At 47.5% G+C, this 15,946-nt stretch overlaps 1 protein-coding gene across 1 annotated transcript in view; it reads right to left on the reverse strand.

Annotated features, from left to right (window-relative positions):
* The window catches only part of LOC8025948 (cocaine esterase), a 58,592-nt gene that overhangs the window by 22,952 nt on the left and 19,694 nt on the right, over positions 1-15,946 (reverse strand). The window contains exon 2 of the mRNA XM_042292502.1: positions 666-806. Coding sequence (XP_042148436.1) covers positions 666-806 — 141 coding nt within the window. The remainder of the gene's footprint in view (positions 1-665; positions 807-15,946) is intronic.

Genomic DNA, 15,946 nt, shown 5'->3' on the forward strand with positions numbered 1-15,946 from the left:
GGGCGTTCTACAATGCAGCAATGTCAAGCTTGATGACGAAATCCTGGGGACCGAATTGTTTGGAACGCCAACAATGCGATCCCCTCAACTTTCGTCAAGTTCGGCGAAGGAAGAGACTGAAAGAAAACGTCCTCTTTTGTCCTTGAAATTACGCGGCGGCAAAAGAAGCTTCTTGGACAGCGGCATTACGTGCGGGTATACTTGGGTCCCCCCACCATAGTGCCAGAAAGCATGTGCAAAAGGGAAAACCTTCCTACCCAAAATCGTTGAACCGCCCCTTAAAGCTATCGATGACAAAAGGTGTCTCATCGTTCGTATACAAACGGTGAGACACCTATTCTGAACACGTTCCTTTCTTCGTGATCTCTTCTTCGGCAGTGGTGAGTCCAATGCAATGAGGACGCTCTGGACTTTGGCTAATGCTGGAGAATAAAACCGACAACGAGACATTCACGCGTCTCATTGTCCATGTAGTTCGTTGCAGGATGAGAACCGGGGCAGGCTCCTCCCATAATACCCTCTGCTCTTTTTAATTTAGCGGAGCGAACACTGGAGAGAAGGCCAGCGGAGAAAAGAAAATGATTGATTTAGGCGAACAGATAGCTTTGGGGAAGGGGCTTGTGTGCTGCACAGAATGTAGCGTGTTGTATTTTGCTTGCGCTTACCCGGACTCCCGGCGTGAAGACGTTGAGGAAGAGGCAGTCTTCGTTGCCCACAATCCTGCCCCGGTAGTCGAACTGCGGGCACGCCGACCGGAACGCCGTCGAGTCGAGCACCGAGCTCCAACCGGGGTGACCCACGGGAGGCTGCAGCCCAAGGAATTGGGGGAAGAAGAGAAAACGACCGGGGGTGTTGGCTCCTGTTGTGGCACTTCGGGTAGAGCCCGTATTTTATATGATCTCGAGTCCAAAGTCTATAGGCGCTCCTCGTCCGATCTGATTGACTCAGATTATAAACTTTGCTCGTCGACCTCGAAGTATAGTGATACTAAGCTGCGAGCTATGAAATATCTTAATAATAAAAAATAATAAAAACATAGGTAGGAGTGCTCTAACATGGGCCCGTAGGTTGTTTAGTTTTTTTCGTAGCGTTTGTCGGTTGGCAGAGTGATGCACCAATTCGTATTTAGGCTACTTTATGTAACAAATAAAGTAAACATAGATTTTTACTGTTTGTAGCTGATTAATAACAGTGCCTCAAAACATTATCGAAAACACGTTGATAGCGATGTTGACACCATGCAAAGAGTTATTCATTCCGCATCAAATATGACCTCTCCTGATGTAAAGGGCTTTCTCTATACGTCATTGAACAAACCTAGTACTTAACAGATTGTTGATAGTAGAAAAGAGGGCCCCCAAAGTGGGACGAGACACTTTAGAGTAGTGCAGTTACCTCTCAGCATGACAGTAGATTTTGTTAGTATCCTAATAGCCTCCATCGAAATGCAAAATGCGCTTATTTGGGAAAGTTACTTCAAAGAACCGTTACCACTCCCCAGTGCAAAATTAAGTACTTTTCATTTTTTATCACTCTAAATAGTTTAGTGTGATGATGATTTACCTTGCAAAACAATACAATGTTTTCTCCGCAGAAAAATTGCTATCTAAAAGCGTAAAAAAAAAAAAAAAAAAAGAGAGAGGCGAATTCTAGAGTGTTGTTATTCCGTGAATCTGAATGCCACGCTCGTTTTCCTGAAGATGTAACTAAACACCAGAAAACGCAAAAAACCTACGACCAATCGTTACGTCATACATATAGATTTCGGCCTCCAAGCGCGTGTCGCTCGTGTGGGCAGCGCGAGCAAATACAAGCTTGCCAGGTATAGATGCTTAGCAGCAGCTGTGCATGGACGCCGCAATAACTGACCTTCAGTTTTTGTTTCCTCTTATTCCGTTTATTTCACTTCATCATTACCATAGCAGGCCAGGTTATTGCCATATTAGATTCAACTGTGTCCTTTTCTAAAGCATCGACCTTTGTAGAGGATCGTCAACTACCATTTCAGTTGCTAGGCATCTCGGTAAGACAAGAGAAGTTCAGCAATGGCGGCTGTAATTTGGCGCGTGTGTAAAGCGTCTATAGACGATTTTCTAACGACTTGCACACCCGTCAGGTTACAGCCGCCATTGCTGACCTTCTCTTGTCTTACCGATGCCACTGAAACGGACATTGACGAGCCTCCACAAAGGCCAATGCTGGGGAGAAAGACACATTATAATATAAAATGGCAATAGCCTGTCTTGCTATGGTAATGATGAATTGAAGTAAACGAAAAAAAGAGAAAACAAAAACTGACAACAGTCGGGAGGTCTTTTCTTTTTTACCTTTTTTAAAAATAGCAAGAGGGCTCTTGCATAGCTTTGATAGGCGCTGAAGACGCAGGAGAGCGGAAATTCCAAAAACTCTGGATATGACGTCACACACAGGAAGGAGGGGCTTCAGCGGTACTTTGAATATGATTTTCTTCAGCCTTTTTGTATCAAATAAAAAAATAAAAAAATCTTGATTTTGTGATTCTGGAAGCCAAATGAAGACGATTTAAGTGTTTTTCCTGAAATACAAAGCCGCTTCAGTTTCTTTTTAAGTACTGCCATACAAAGATCGAACCGCTGATTTGTCGTCTACAAATACACTCCACACTGATTTAGTATGGGATTCCTCCTGGACGAGCCACCTAGAGACAACGCAATGACGTGTCTAGCTCTGTCTGCTGGTTGGCAAGCGGGTATTTTCAATGTTCTATGTCAAGGCAAAACCTCCTGAAGCCCCTTGATAAAGGCGTTTTTTGCAAGTACCGCCAACCAATGTGGAAACGCGCAAGACACGCGCATGCCACGAGCGGCTGCTCCGCCGTCATTTGCCTCTAACCGCTCATTTACACTGGAAGCGGATCCGCGTTCGCAAAGAGGTTGCGAACGCGGTTGTATAAAGATTCAGTACAATTGCACGCGTGCTCGATGGCATCAAGTGCGCGTGCAATTGTGCTGGATCTTTATACAACCGCGTTCGCAGCCGCTTTGCGAACGCGGATCCGCTTCCAGTGTGAATGAGCGCCGCCATTTGCTTCCAAGGGCCGCTCGAGACACGGGCCTCGTGCAGTGGCGCATTCGAACGCTAGTTGCAAGACAAACGCAAACGTATCGAGGGGAGGAGGAGGAGGAAAACGTTTATTGGAACATGAGGGATGATGCTGATGATGACGGAAGTGGAGCCTTAGCGGGGAGGGTTCCTCATTCCAGGATCCCTAGAAGCTGGCCAGCAAGTTTGGCCCTTTCGAGCAGCCTAAGCTGCTCTCCGGGGTCCCTGCTCCGCAGCAGCCTCTCCCAGCCGGCTTGGCCTTTTTCTTCGTCTTGGAGCTTGGGAAGCTCGTCGTTATTCGTACATTCCCACGTGGAGTGGTAGAGTGTCGCTCGGGAGCCGCACCAGGGGCAGCTGTCGTCTTCGTACCTGTCCGGATCCACGTGTCTGGCCAGCACCTTGTTCGGGAAGTTGCCCGCCTGGAGTCTCCTCCATAGGGCGGCATCTATTCTGTCGAACCTGTCCGCGGGCTCCGGAAACTGGAATCGGCAGGCCTTGTAGTGGTCAAGTAGCTCCGAGTAGCTCGGGTTCACGATAACGGTTTTCCCCGGCTGCGTCAGACCGGCCCGGAAGGTATGAGCACGGGCTCGGTCGTCTGCTGCCTGGTTACCCGTGACGCCCGCGTGAGCGGGAATCCACGCGATTTCGTGCGTTACTCCAGCACTTTTCGGGGTGACCTTATTTATAAGTTTGGCGGTTCTCGCTCCAATCCTGCCTTTTAGAAAATTTCGACAGGCCTGTTGAGAGTCCGACAGGATGAGCATGCTACTGCCCTTCCTATAGCCGTCCATCATGGCGAGCGCTATGGCTCTCTCTTCGGCCTCTTCCGTCGTTGCCCTGGGCATCGAGCAGCTATTTTTCTCCATCTTGTTTTTGTCCAGGTATACGGCTACCTTTGCATCCCGGTCCGGGTAGTCGGCAGCGTCGACGTACGCCACCTCTCCCTTTTTGGCTATCCTTTCGTAGTACCTGGCTCTGGCTAGTCTTCGTTGTTCATGCGTATCCGGTCTCATGTGTTTTGGTATGGGTCGTACGATGTACGTATTTTTCGCCATATCGCTTAGGTCGGCCGTTCTGGTCGCCTTTGTCCTCACGTCGTTGAAGCCGAGTTTGGTCGCCAGGCGTCTTCCGGTCTCGCTGCGTCCGAGTCTCTCTTTCTGCGCCGTCAGCATGGCATCCTTGTGCTCTCCGTACGTGTTAGAGATGCCCATGGCCATGAGTTTTTCGGTTGATGTGGTAATGGGTAGTCCTAGCGCTAGCTTGTACACTCCCCTCATTTTGCAGTCGATCTTTCTCTCTTCTGTTTTGGTGATCCGGTGGTACGGCATGCAGTAAGTGATCCTACTTACGACGACGGCTTGAACAATCTTCGCCACGTCTCGTTCTTTTAGACCCCACTTCCTGTGGGTGACTCTCTTAATCATCCTTCCCATGATGTCTATGGTTTTGGAGATCTTTTCCCATTGTAGCGTGGCTTTCCCATTATGTTGTAACCACATACCCAGCAGCCTTAGTTCTTTCACTTCGGGCACTGTGTGGCCTTCTATCGTGACGTTGATGGGTATGCTTCTGTCGTACCTTCGTCCATGAATCCTCAGAATCTCTGATTTTTCGGGCGAGCAGTGGAGTCCGCTTGCTTTTGCCACCTCTTGTATGACTTCTGCCGCCTTTTGCAGCCTTTCCTCCTTTTCTCCTAGCGACCCTTTTGTGATCCATATCGTAATGTCATCTGCGTATACCGCGTACTCTATGTTCGGGATCTTTGCCAGTCTCTCGGATAGCTTGAAGAGCGCTATATTAAAAAGTAGGGGTGACAGCACCGCTCCTTGCGGCGTCCCCTTGTTGGGCATGTCGAACGTCTTAGTCTTTGTGTCATCAATCTGGATGGTGGCGCTGCGGTTTTCCAGGAAGGAGCGTACGTAGTTGTAGGTCTTTTCGCCTCCGTTGGTGGCGTTCAAGTTGTCTAGTATGGCGGAGTGGGCAACGTTGTCGAAGGCCGCCTTTAGGTCTATGGCTAGCACGATGTGCTCCCCTTTGGCGGGGATTTTGCCGCTCAGCACTTCTTCCCTGATCTGAAGTAGCACGTCTTGAGTGCTCAGGTGTGGCCTAAAACCGTACATGCAGTGCGGCATGAGCCCCTCTTCCTCCAGGTAGCGCTGTAGCCTGTTTTTCACCATGCGTTCCATGAGTTTGCCTACGTTCGACGTTAGCGAGATAGGTCTCATGTTGTCTATATGCGGTTTTTTTCCTTGCTTGGGAATGAGCTTGATTTGCGAGTGCTTCCACTCTTCCGGGACTTTTCCGCTGTTCCATACCTCGTTAATAAAGTTTGTGAGTTGCTTCTGAGTCTTCTGCGGTAGATTCCGTAGCGTGGCGTTGGTGATGCCGTCCCTCCCCGGTGTGCTGTTGGTCGTTTCGGCGGCGGCTGCCACCAGCTCCCCAACGTCAAAGTCTCTGTCAAGACTCTCGTTGGTTCGTCCCGTATACTCGTTTCCGGTTTCGGGTGTCCCTTGATCCGGGACGTACCTGTTCTTGATGTATTCTAGCACGTCTCCTTGGAATTTGTGTACAATCCTCGTGAGAGTTCGGTTGGTTTCGCCTCTTGTCGATGCCGGGTCCGCCAGGTATTTGAGCAGGTTCCAGGTCTGTTTTGTTTCCAAAGTGTTCTGCAGTTTGTCGCATTTTTGCCACCAGTTTTGTCGCGCCAAGTCATCGGCGTACTTTTCTATTTCCTCGTTGAGTTCCGCCACTCGACGTCTCAAATTCCGGTTCAGTTTGTTGATTTTCCACTTTACAGTCAAATTGCGCCTTTTCTTCCACAGCGTTTCGAGTCGCGAGTCAACTGCAGTGACTTTTTCGGTCAGCTCTACCTCGTTGGTGTAGTCTTCTTTGGCTCTTTTTAGTTCCCTTGTCCACCGCGCAAGGTCGTCTATGGGTCTTGTTTCCACTTCCTGTCTGAACTTTCTCCAGTCTGTTCTCTGATTCTTTCCTATGCGTCGACGCTTGGCGTCTGCCACTACTTCGATCCTAATGATGCAGTGGTCGCTTCCGAGGGTTTCTTGCGTGTTTATCCATCCCGCCGTGGCTCCCCTGATCATCGAGAGGTCCGGGTTTGTGTCTCGACTCACGCTGTTTCCCACTCTAGTGTGGCAGTCTGTGTCGTTGATGATCGTTAGTTCGTGCATCTCGATTAGCTTGAGTAACTCTTTGCCCCTCTTCGTGTCCTTTACGTAGCCCCATTCCGTATGCGCCGAGTTGAAATCTCCCGCGACGACTATCGCGTTGTCCTTGCCGGCCATCTTGCATGCCGTTTCCATGATTTCCGCGAGGTCCTCGGTCTTGTAGCCCTTGTGTTGCGCGTACACGTTTAGCACGAATGTGCTCTTGCCTCCCTTGTTGCTAGGCACCACTTCCGTCAGAACGTTCTCTACTTCTTGCTTTGTTTCGTGATGTATGACCGTGATGTTCTTATTGACGAGCGTGGCGACCCTGGGCTTGTTCTTATCGTTGCCGTAAACGTAGTACCCACTCAGATTCGCTTCTGAATTCGGTTCTTGCAGCAAGATTAGGTGCGGTTTTTCCACTTCGTCCTGTAGATAAAATGTAAAATTGCTTCGTTTTCCTCGGTAGGCTCTGCAATTCCACTGCCATATCAGAAGCCTACCTTCCATACGGTTGCTTTGCCTCTGCTTTGGCTCCTTCGTTGCTCACGCAGCTGACATCGCTTTCGTAGCCGTCCTTTGCACATTTCCTCCTAGGCGGGCCCGCCGCCCCGTCCAGTAAACTTGCGAGCATCTGTTCAATTTTAGCGAATCTTTGCTCGAATTTGTTTTCCAGTTGCTCGAATTTGCTTTCTAGTAGCTCAAACTTGTTCTCGAATTTGTTGTCTAGTTGCTCCTTTCTTTCCTCGAGCGGACCCTTTCTTTCCTTGGGCGTCTTTTTCGGTGCCTCTGCCGGCTTCGGCTGAGTTTTCGGCTCGTCCGTTTTGTTTTCACACCGTCTTCGGAGAGTCTCCAGTTCTTTCTTGTGCTTCTCTTCTTGTCTCCAAGAGTTTCCTTCCAGTCTTTTAATGGTTTCCGCCATCTTGGCGTTTTGCTCCTCCATTTTATGGAATTGTTCCCTTTGTATCTCCATTGTTCTCTGAAATTGTTCCCTTTGTATCTCTGCCACCTTCTTTAGCTCTCTAATTGTCTCCTCCATCTCGGAAATTTTCTGCTTGTCCGATTTCTCTCCCTCTATTGTGGGGTAGTTGGCTTGCCCAGTAACCCACCTCAGCGTAGGGAAGTCTTCTATGTTGCTCTGCGCCTCCGCCCACGCCTTCTTTTTGCTGACGTCGGTCAGTGTATCAGTAGTTTTGGGCTGCACCTTTTTCGTCGGTTCTTTGTATCGCTTTTTGCACTCCTTGTCCCCGGTGGGGTGTTCCCCTTCGCAGAATGCGCATCTTGCCCTGCAATTCTCTTCGCCTTCCGCGTGCGTTCGGCCGCAATTTCGGCACCCCTTTGCGTCTGGCGTGGGGCATACGTCACTCCTGTGTCCCGGCTTCATGCAGACGAAACATACTTGCTTCACCGGCCTGTATTCCCACACGTGTGCCATTTGCCCGTATAAGCACACTTGGTTTGGCAAACGGTCCCCGCTAAAAGTGAGGACCACAACTTCCGTATCCCTGATTCTTCTGGCTTCTATTATTTCAATGTCGGCGTACTTGCCCCTTACACTGAAGTTTTCTCCCAGTTCTTCGTCTGTAAACTCTTTAGAGACTCTGTATACCACTCCTTTTACCGTGTCCTCCATGATGACTTTAGCTTTGAAGCTGTGCTTCTTCCCTTCGATCTCAAGTTCTTCGATTTCTGTCACCGCTTTCGCGATGTCTTCCCTTTTCGTGCTGACTATTATGGCGTTGGTACCTTTCAATATTCTTGTTGTGATTTCCTCATCTCGGAGGGCATGGTTTCTTCGGATGGCCTTAATTAGTGCCTTGCCTACGGATCCTTCTCTGGTGTCTCCGAGTTTCAGACCCTTTTCGGGTCTAACAGTAATTTTTATCTCGTCTCCCGGCATCGGTCCGAATCTCCTCCTTTTTGGCTTCTGCTCCTCGGTTGACCCCATGTTGTTTTTGACATCGCTGGTGGACGAGCTGACTTTCTTATCCTTTTTTCTAATAATGTAATTCCAACCCCTCTCGGGTATTCCGCCTATTCTTTTCTCGCCATCGGCGGCCGTCTCGTCCATCTCCATGCCATCCCCGCGTGGGGGTAGGCTTGTCTCTAAAATGTCGATATTGCCGGTAATATGCGACCCACTCACGTTTCCGTATTATCCTTCTTTTCCTCTCGTCCTCCTTCCTTCCGTGGTATCAGTCTTTTCCGGAAAACAGGAAAATTTTCGCGTCGTTCGGTGCGAGATGCGGAGCCTTCGTGGAAAACGTTCGTCCCCGCCGCAAACTTCTTCTTTTTTCCGTATCGAGGGGCTTTAGAGCGGGGTACGAGCGGGGTATCGGTGGCGGAGAAAGAAGAAGACGCCGCTGAGAACGGTCGTGTTTTTGATGTTCTCGAAGGAAAATATACCGGCCAAAGCCTCCGCCGGGGAACCGCGGAGGCTTTGGCCGGTACTACTGAAATGTTGACCAATGAATACCGGACCGTGCTACCTCGTATACCCACAGGTAACTTGAGCCTGAACTCCGTCTTTCTTCATGACGATCTCGCCGGACGACCCTACCGAGCCCCAGCCTTCCGTGACGCCTTACGAGATGTTGTCGACGCCCAAGATATCATCGGAATAGCCAATTTCAGACGAGCCATGTCTGGATGGTGACGTGCGCAAACGCCTTAACTAAAACCAAGCTTGTAAACAAAATGGAGCTTACCCTGAAGGGACTCAGATGTCTCATAATCGATCCCGACACCGAAGATGTGAAACTGAAACTTCTCTGGTTACCTGTACACATGGAACGCCAGAGAATCGAAGAGGCAATGACGCCTTTTGGCACGGTCTGTTCCATTGTACGAGAAAAGTGGAAGTGCGCTGGAATGGAGCACATGCAAGCGCTCAACAAAGAGGTGACCCTGACACTTAGAGATGGAATGAATGCAACGAATATTCTGCATCAGCTCGCGGTCTTCGGCTGTCGAAGCTTGGTGCTCGTCCCTGGTCGGCCACCGCTGTGCCTTCGATATAACAGAATTGGTCACATCCGTCGTGAGTGCAGAATCGCGAGATGCGGCGAGTACCGATGCTACGGACACGACGCGAGTGAGTGCGTCACCAGCTACGCAGACGAGCTAAGGCAGTAGAGAAACCTAACGGACGATGTTGTACAGGACCATCTTATGGACAGTGGCGTACCAACTTGTTTTTGAGGGGGGGGGGGTGCAAACCTAACCCCTCCCCCCCAGTGCCGGGGGGCGGTGCCCTTGGTATCCCTTGGGCGCTGCCGACCGTGTTTGCCCTGCCCAGTAACGGCTGTTTCAGGGGGCAAAACACATGCCTTGCCCCCCCCCCCCCCCCCCCCCACACACACACACTTTGAGAACTGGGAGGGGGGCATGCTTATGGACATTAGTGAAGTCGCTGATGTCACAAATGACATCGCCTCTTCCCCTGTCAAGAAACAAAGGGCCGAGACGCAAACGTCTACGCAGCAACCAGAAGAACTGAGTTCCGATTCGGAGTCTTCCAACACCCTTCCAGGACTGTCAACATCAGTTGAGTCTGTCACGGAAACAAAAAGAAATTGGTCGGATAGCGAGTACCCATGCCTTAACCCACTACCTGAGTTACCGTGCCAGCAAGCAATAGCTCGACGCGAACGCGCCACGACGTCCAGTGGCACATCGGTGAAACGACCTGCTCCTACGACGAAAAATGATACCGAGGTATGTATTGCCGAAAGCAAGAAGGACGATAAAGGTGAGGTGAAACGCAGGCCATCTGCAGTGCGAGAGTTCCTCCACAAGAAGACGTCGCAATCTGAAGCTCTGGACGCGAGGAACGATGACGATGTGCTCCCACCCTAACTAAAACCTTCCTGACATCTCCCCTCGCTTCGCTACCATCAACGTGAGAGGACTCTGTTCACGTGCACGGCAATCTCAATTGTACAAGCTCCTGTTAAAGGAACATAGTGATTTTGTTGCTATTCAAGAGACAAAGACATCGTCTGACGATGATACTGCTCGTGCACTAGACCCCTTCCTCTCACATACCGAGGTATGCGTCAGTCATGCTGCTGGCTTGTCGGGAGGGTGTTTTTCTTTTTGAAGAACAATTTAGGGTATTCATCACCTTCTCAAATTGTCGATGATAAGGGAAGGCTCATATATTCCTATTTTCTTTTATACACTGCCTACTGGAGATTAATTTGCATATATGCCTATGATGACGTTAAAGAGCGTCGATCTTTTTTTTTTTTTTTAAGCCTGGTTTTATGTTTTAGCACCGATAAACAAGTTGTTTTATTTTGAGATTTCAACTGTATGTGTAGCACAAAAGAGAGGTCAGTTCCTTCTACAAGGCCCGACAGAAGTTCCGACACACTAAACACTCTTGCATTCGACCATTAGCTTTTTGACATTGGAGCTTCCCAAAAAACTACTCTCCAATTCACTCACCTTCAAGCTTCAAGTAATGCGAGACTCGAACGCATTTACGCCTCAAGCTCGCTCATTTCACACGTGATTGCTTATGACTTAAAACCAGTTTCTTTTTCGCACCACTGCCTTGTAAAGATCCGTTTTGGAACAGACGTACTGCGAAAGGCGCAACCAAAACGGGCTTTCTGCAAACTAAACCCAGCAATGCTAGACAACCAAGGCATTCAGAGGCGTGTCCGCGAATGTTTTAATCATGTGTCAACGCATCAGAAATTTGGCATATTTGCTCAGTGGGACTCTTTCAAATAGGAAGTGAGAAAGGAAGCAATCGAATGTGCATACATTGCGTCCTTTCATTCAAAGAAGGAAGAAGCTACACTTTTGAAAAATCTATATATGCTTCACGTGTTAGAGTGCGAAACACCTGGTATGTTCCAAGAAGACATTCTTCGCGTCAAATGTCAGCTACAGCAATACGAGCACATTCGTTTACACCGTGCTCTAGTACGGTCCCGGTGTAGGCGTTTCTTGTCCTCAGAGACACCCTTGCGTCGTGCATTCAACGATGAGAGACGTAACGGCCTTTTAAAGAAAATGAGAGTTTTGGAATGTAATGGGACACTCTCAGACAACGAAAGAGTCATCATGAACGTATTTGAGTTGCATTACAAAAGCCTCTCTGAAAAAAACGCAACATTTAGACATCCAGCTGGCAAAAAACTTAATTTCTTTAATTCCCGGAGTAAACCACCTTCAGCGAGATATCCTTAGTGGACCAGTAACATTAGAAGTTCGATGCGCGGAAGACGAGTTGCCAAAGTCTGAAACACCAGGACCTGATGGGCTCCCTGCAGAGTTTTACTAGACATACAAAGACCTGATATGTCCCTTCCTTCTTGAGGTCTTTATGGTGGCGTATGAGATGGCAACTTTACCGCCGTTATTTTTTAGAGCGAATCGAAGGCTACCGACCAATTAGTTTATGCAACGTTGTTACAAGATTTGTGCTAAAATTTTAACAAAACGACTACAGTGTGTCACGTCATGTGTTGCTGGAGACCACCAGACCTGTGGAATTAGGGGGAGACGTATATAAACTAACATCCACGTTGCGCGTACGGTGATAGAAAGCTGTGTTCTTCATGCCGGTCAAGTCGCCATGGTTCAAGTAGTCTTGGCTAAGGCTTTTTATCGCGTGTCCCATGCTTTCCTGTTTGCTATTTTACGTCATGTAAACCCAGGACCAACACTTCTAAAGGGCATTAATACCCGTGCCACACGGGCAACTCGAATGCCATTTGCAAAGAATGACATTTGAACGATCGGCCAATCAGCGCGCGACACTCCGAGCGTGGGGCGTTCCACGCGCGACAAATCGCGAGCCGATTCGTCCATTACACGAATGTCATTCGTTGTAAATGGCGTTCGAGTTGCCCGTGTGGCACGGGTATAAGTTATGTTATCGTGTTTGTGCCACCAGGCTTATAGCTAACGGTTAACTTTTAAATCGAATTCGTCTAGAATCGTCCGTCAAACAAGGATGTCCGTTATCCCCGTCTTTATTTTCGCTTTATTTAGAATCCCTTTGTTTAAGTGTACTTAACATCCCTATTGTGGAAGGTTTCAGTCTCTACTCTTTTGAAGTATTGGCATATGGTGTGGGCGATGGGCCACAACACCTTCAGAGTATGCCGAAATATTGTGGAGCTGCATTGCTCCTCAGTACTTTGAAGTTCCTTTTCAGTCTTAACAGTATCCGCAACAATGGTGATTACTGGACTGAACGAGTGTCAAAAATTAAATGTCAAGCTGACAAGATGAAATCCAACTAGTGGTCAGTTTTCGGGTGAGCTAAGGCCTGTAATATGTTTCTCGCCGCCAAACTTTGGTATATACTTCAAGTGATTTGCTGTACCAGAAGCCATATTAAAAAATTCCACAGAGTGTTTGCTACTTTTATATGGAGTTCCCAATTCGGAACATATAAGACGTGATAACCTCTTTCGCCCCATCAATGTCGGCGGTCTCGGTCTCATACACATCTTTCTAAAGCAAGTATTATCTCGATTTTATTCTTCAGAACTGCATCTCATAATTTTCTTTGTACTTACTTACAGACGGAACTCTCGAGTGCATTACCTAATTCGGTGGTTACGACGATACCCGCAAGCACATCACGTCCTGTGGGGTAACTCAAAGTTACCCCATAACAAATAAAGGATTATTATTATTATTATTAAAGTAGTGAGCGCGATTGAGTTTCTAACAGCTCTTTTTTTTTGTTTTGTTTTTTTTTCATTTATTGTTCTCTGAACCTTTGTACCGAAGCATATATAGTGAAGGCCCAGAAAAGGATGTCCTCAGACGCGTCCGAAAACTACATGTCTCGCATACAGCAAAGTCATTCTTCCTTAAGTTCCATACTTCTGCATTACCTGTAAAATCCTAGCTTCGTGAACGTAGAATTTTCGTGCCGTGGTCAATCAATTGTCACCTTTGTAACCAACCAGAAACCGTATAGAGCATTGTTTTATTTTCTGCAGTGATGCTTACCTTTTCTGGGATGTCCTACAAAGGACACTGAAAAGAGACTTGAATATCAATGCTTACACAATCCGATTTTTGCCCTTAAAAATGAACGATAGTTTTCCTTACGATCTGTTTAAGTTAATGGTGTTGAATAGCCTCTGGTAAACAAGAATGATTGACAGGAATGCGGACCCTCCCCGACCTACCAAATCACATTTTATTGAAATCTGTAACCCATGTACGAAATGTATTTAACTTCGTTGATGAGCGGACAGAGTGATATGTTCTTTTTGATCGATGCATTCATCTACCTGACTTTTAACATGTGCATTTTGTTTTTATTTAATATTCCTTTTTGTTCCTTCTGCCTGTTTACGACGATAAGTCTTTGAGAATATTAGATAAGGAAATATATGTAATAGGAATTGGGACGTGATAACCTTACCATGTTATTGTCTTGCTGTTGTCTTAGCAGTGTTGTACACGTTCCTCAAAGAGAGGAACGGAAGCTCGTTCCTCGTTCCTCTCGACTTTTGGAACGCGTTCCCGTTACAAGTTCCATCTGTGAGAAAAGAACTCGTTCCCGTTACAGCTTAAAAAATGGAACGTGTCGTTACATATACGTTATATTTGTATTTTGCTAATTAAAATATTTAGTTAGATGAAACCAACGTTTTTTTATCTAGCCCATTAAATAGCAACACACGATCGAATTTGAAGGCCGTGATGGAAGGACGCTAGGAGAAAAAAACAAGCGGAAGCAAGGTTTCATTTGTTCATATATTCACTCTTAAAAATCTCAGCGTTTTGCCATAGTCATGTTTCTGGTGGACAATTCAGACGAGCCAAATATACCGTTATCCCCATTGCACGAGCGTTTTACAACAACCTCACAGGTTTCAATCTAACAAAGTCCCGTGTTCGAACTTAACAACAGTTGCTTCTCGATGCTGCTGTCAGCAAGACGAGCAAATGGGGAAGAAGGTAGGGCTTTTTGAAGGCCAGTCTTGAAAACTACCAGTCCTTCTCCGTGAAGGTTGGACTCGTTGTTTAGTTTGAAGGTGGGTGAAGAGGACAGAGAAGGAAGATTAATTTCTGTGCATCTGGCCAATGTTTGGGATGCAAGGGTGCGTATGATGTATATTTCACCTTACGCCTCCAAGTCACGTCGATGAGGTTTAACGAGTGTGTTTTACAGTGACGGTGAGGAAAAATATACATCTGTGCAGCAACAGAGCGCTCAACACACCACTGTAAGTAACCTGTTCTTTTGGTGTAACTGGTTTCTTTGTAGAAGTTTAGTGATGACTGCAGTCGGCCTTAGATTTCTGGGTGTATGAGGATTCGGGGAAGCAAGGAAAGTAGCTGAGTTCGAGACGTCTTTTTTTCTGTCGTTTCCTTCGACCAAATGTTTTGATTTCTGTGCCGCAGTCTCGGGCACTGAAAAAAATAATCAATGGTCACTAGCTCTCCTTCACCCAACTGTTACCAAGCGAGGACCCCACAAAATAAATCCTAAGTAACAAAAAAACTGAACGAGATCCTCCTCTTCGTAAATATAATGTTTTTTTATCCTTTTTTTTTTCAAAATTCCCCTCTTACAAATAAAATAAAAATGACCCCACCAGACAAAGAAAAAGGAACGCCGTTCCTTCTTCCGTTCCCGTAAAAATGTAAGGAGTTCCTGTTCCAGTTGCAGGGATGCAAATGGAACGGCGGCGTTCCTAAGTTCCGCCTAAAAGGAACGCGTTCCAAGAACGCCGTTCCTTGGAACACCGTTCCGTACAACACTGTGTCTTAGTAATATTTCCATGTAATAAAAAAAAAAGTATCGGTGGCCGAGTGGGCGAAAGGGCTACTCGGCCACAGCGGGCTCCAAGCTGGGACTCCAGCTCGGAGACCGCGGAGCGAAAGCTCGCGCTGCAGAAACCAGGAATCATGGGTTCAATCCGTACCCCTGCCTGTTGCGATCTGTATGAGCATCGTACCGGCGTGCGGCCGTGTATCACTACAGCGTGGTGCACGTTAAAGATCCCAGGCTATAGCGGTTGTACTGCACTGGGTAAATTGCTCATCTACAGCGAGTGACTCGTCGTAACTTTGAAATGGCTGACCAACTACCCGCTGTATCAATATCCACAAAACCCCAATTATTGGGCTTTATAGAACCTCCAACATTATTCACTGCGCCGCTTTTGTCGAAGAATCCCTTTTCATGTGCCGCCAACTGTAATCAGTTTTAATTCTGTGTGCGCTTGGCAAGCACTGCATTAACTGGCTCTTAAGAAAGCCATCGTCTGCAAGACTGAAAGCGAAGTCAGCCGAAGCCATTCCCTTTTTTTTGCCGTATTTTTGTTGTATTTCTTTTGTGTTGTTGATCATTGCTTGCTTAATTTTATTTGCGCTTGTAAATCACCTCATTAACAGGCTCTTATGGTAGCCATCGTCTGCAAGGCTAGTAAAAGCCAAGTCGAAACCTTTCCCTTTCTTTCTTTCTTTTTGGCACCATATTTTTCTGCGGTATTTCTTTTGTGTTGTTCGTGGTGGCTTGTTCTCCCTCTCCCCGTGGTCATTTCGCCCCTTTGTCATAAGCGACTGGGCGAGCATCCGCTCTGTTGTGCGCCGGCCATCCTCGACTTGCATCGTCTTCCGGAAACCTTTGTCGGGTCCAAAACGCGAGCTTTTGCCTCAAACGCCGAACGCTTGCGGCGGTCCCAGCTGCTCGTTTTCGATGTCGCTGC

The sequence above is a fragment of the Ixodes scapularis genome, unplaced genomic scaffold, assembly GCF_016920785.2.
Source record: "Ixodes scapularis isolate PalLabHiFi unplaced genomic scaffold, ASM1692078v2 PGA_scaffold3__209_contigs__length_174095766, whole genome shotgun sequence".
Taxonomy (NCBI): Eukaryota; Metazoa; Arthropoda; class Arachnida; order Ixodida; family Ixodidae; genus Ixodes; species Ixodes scapularis.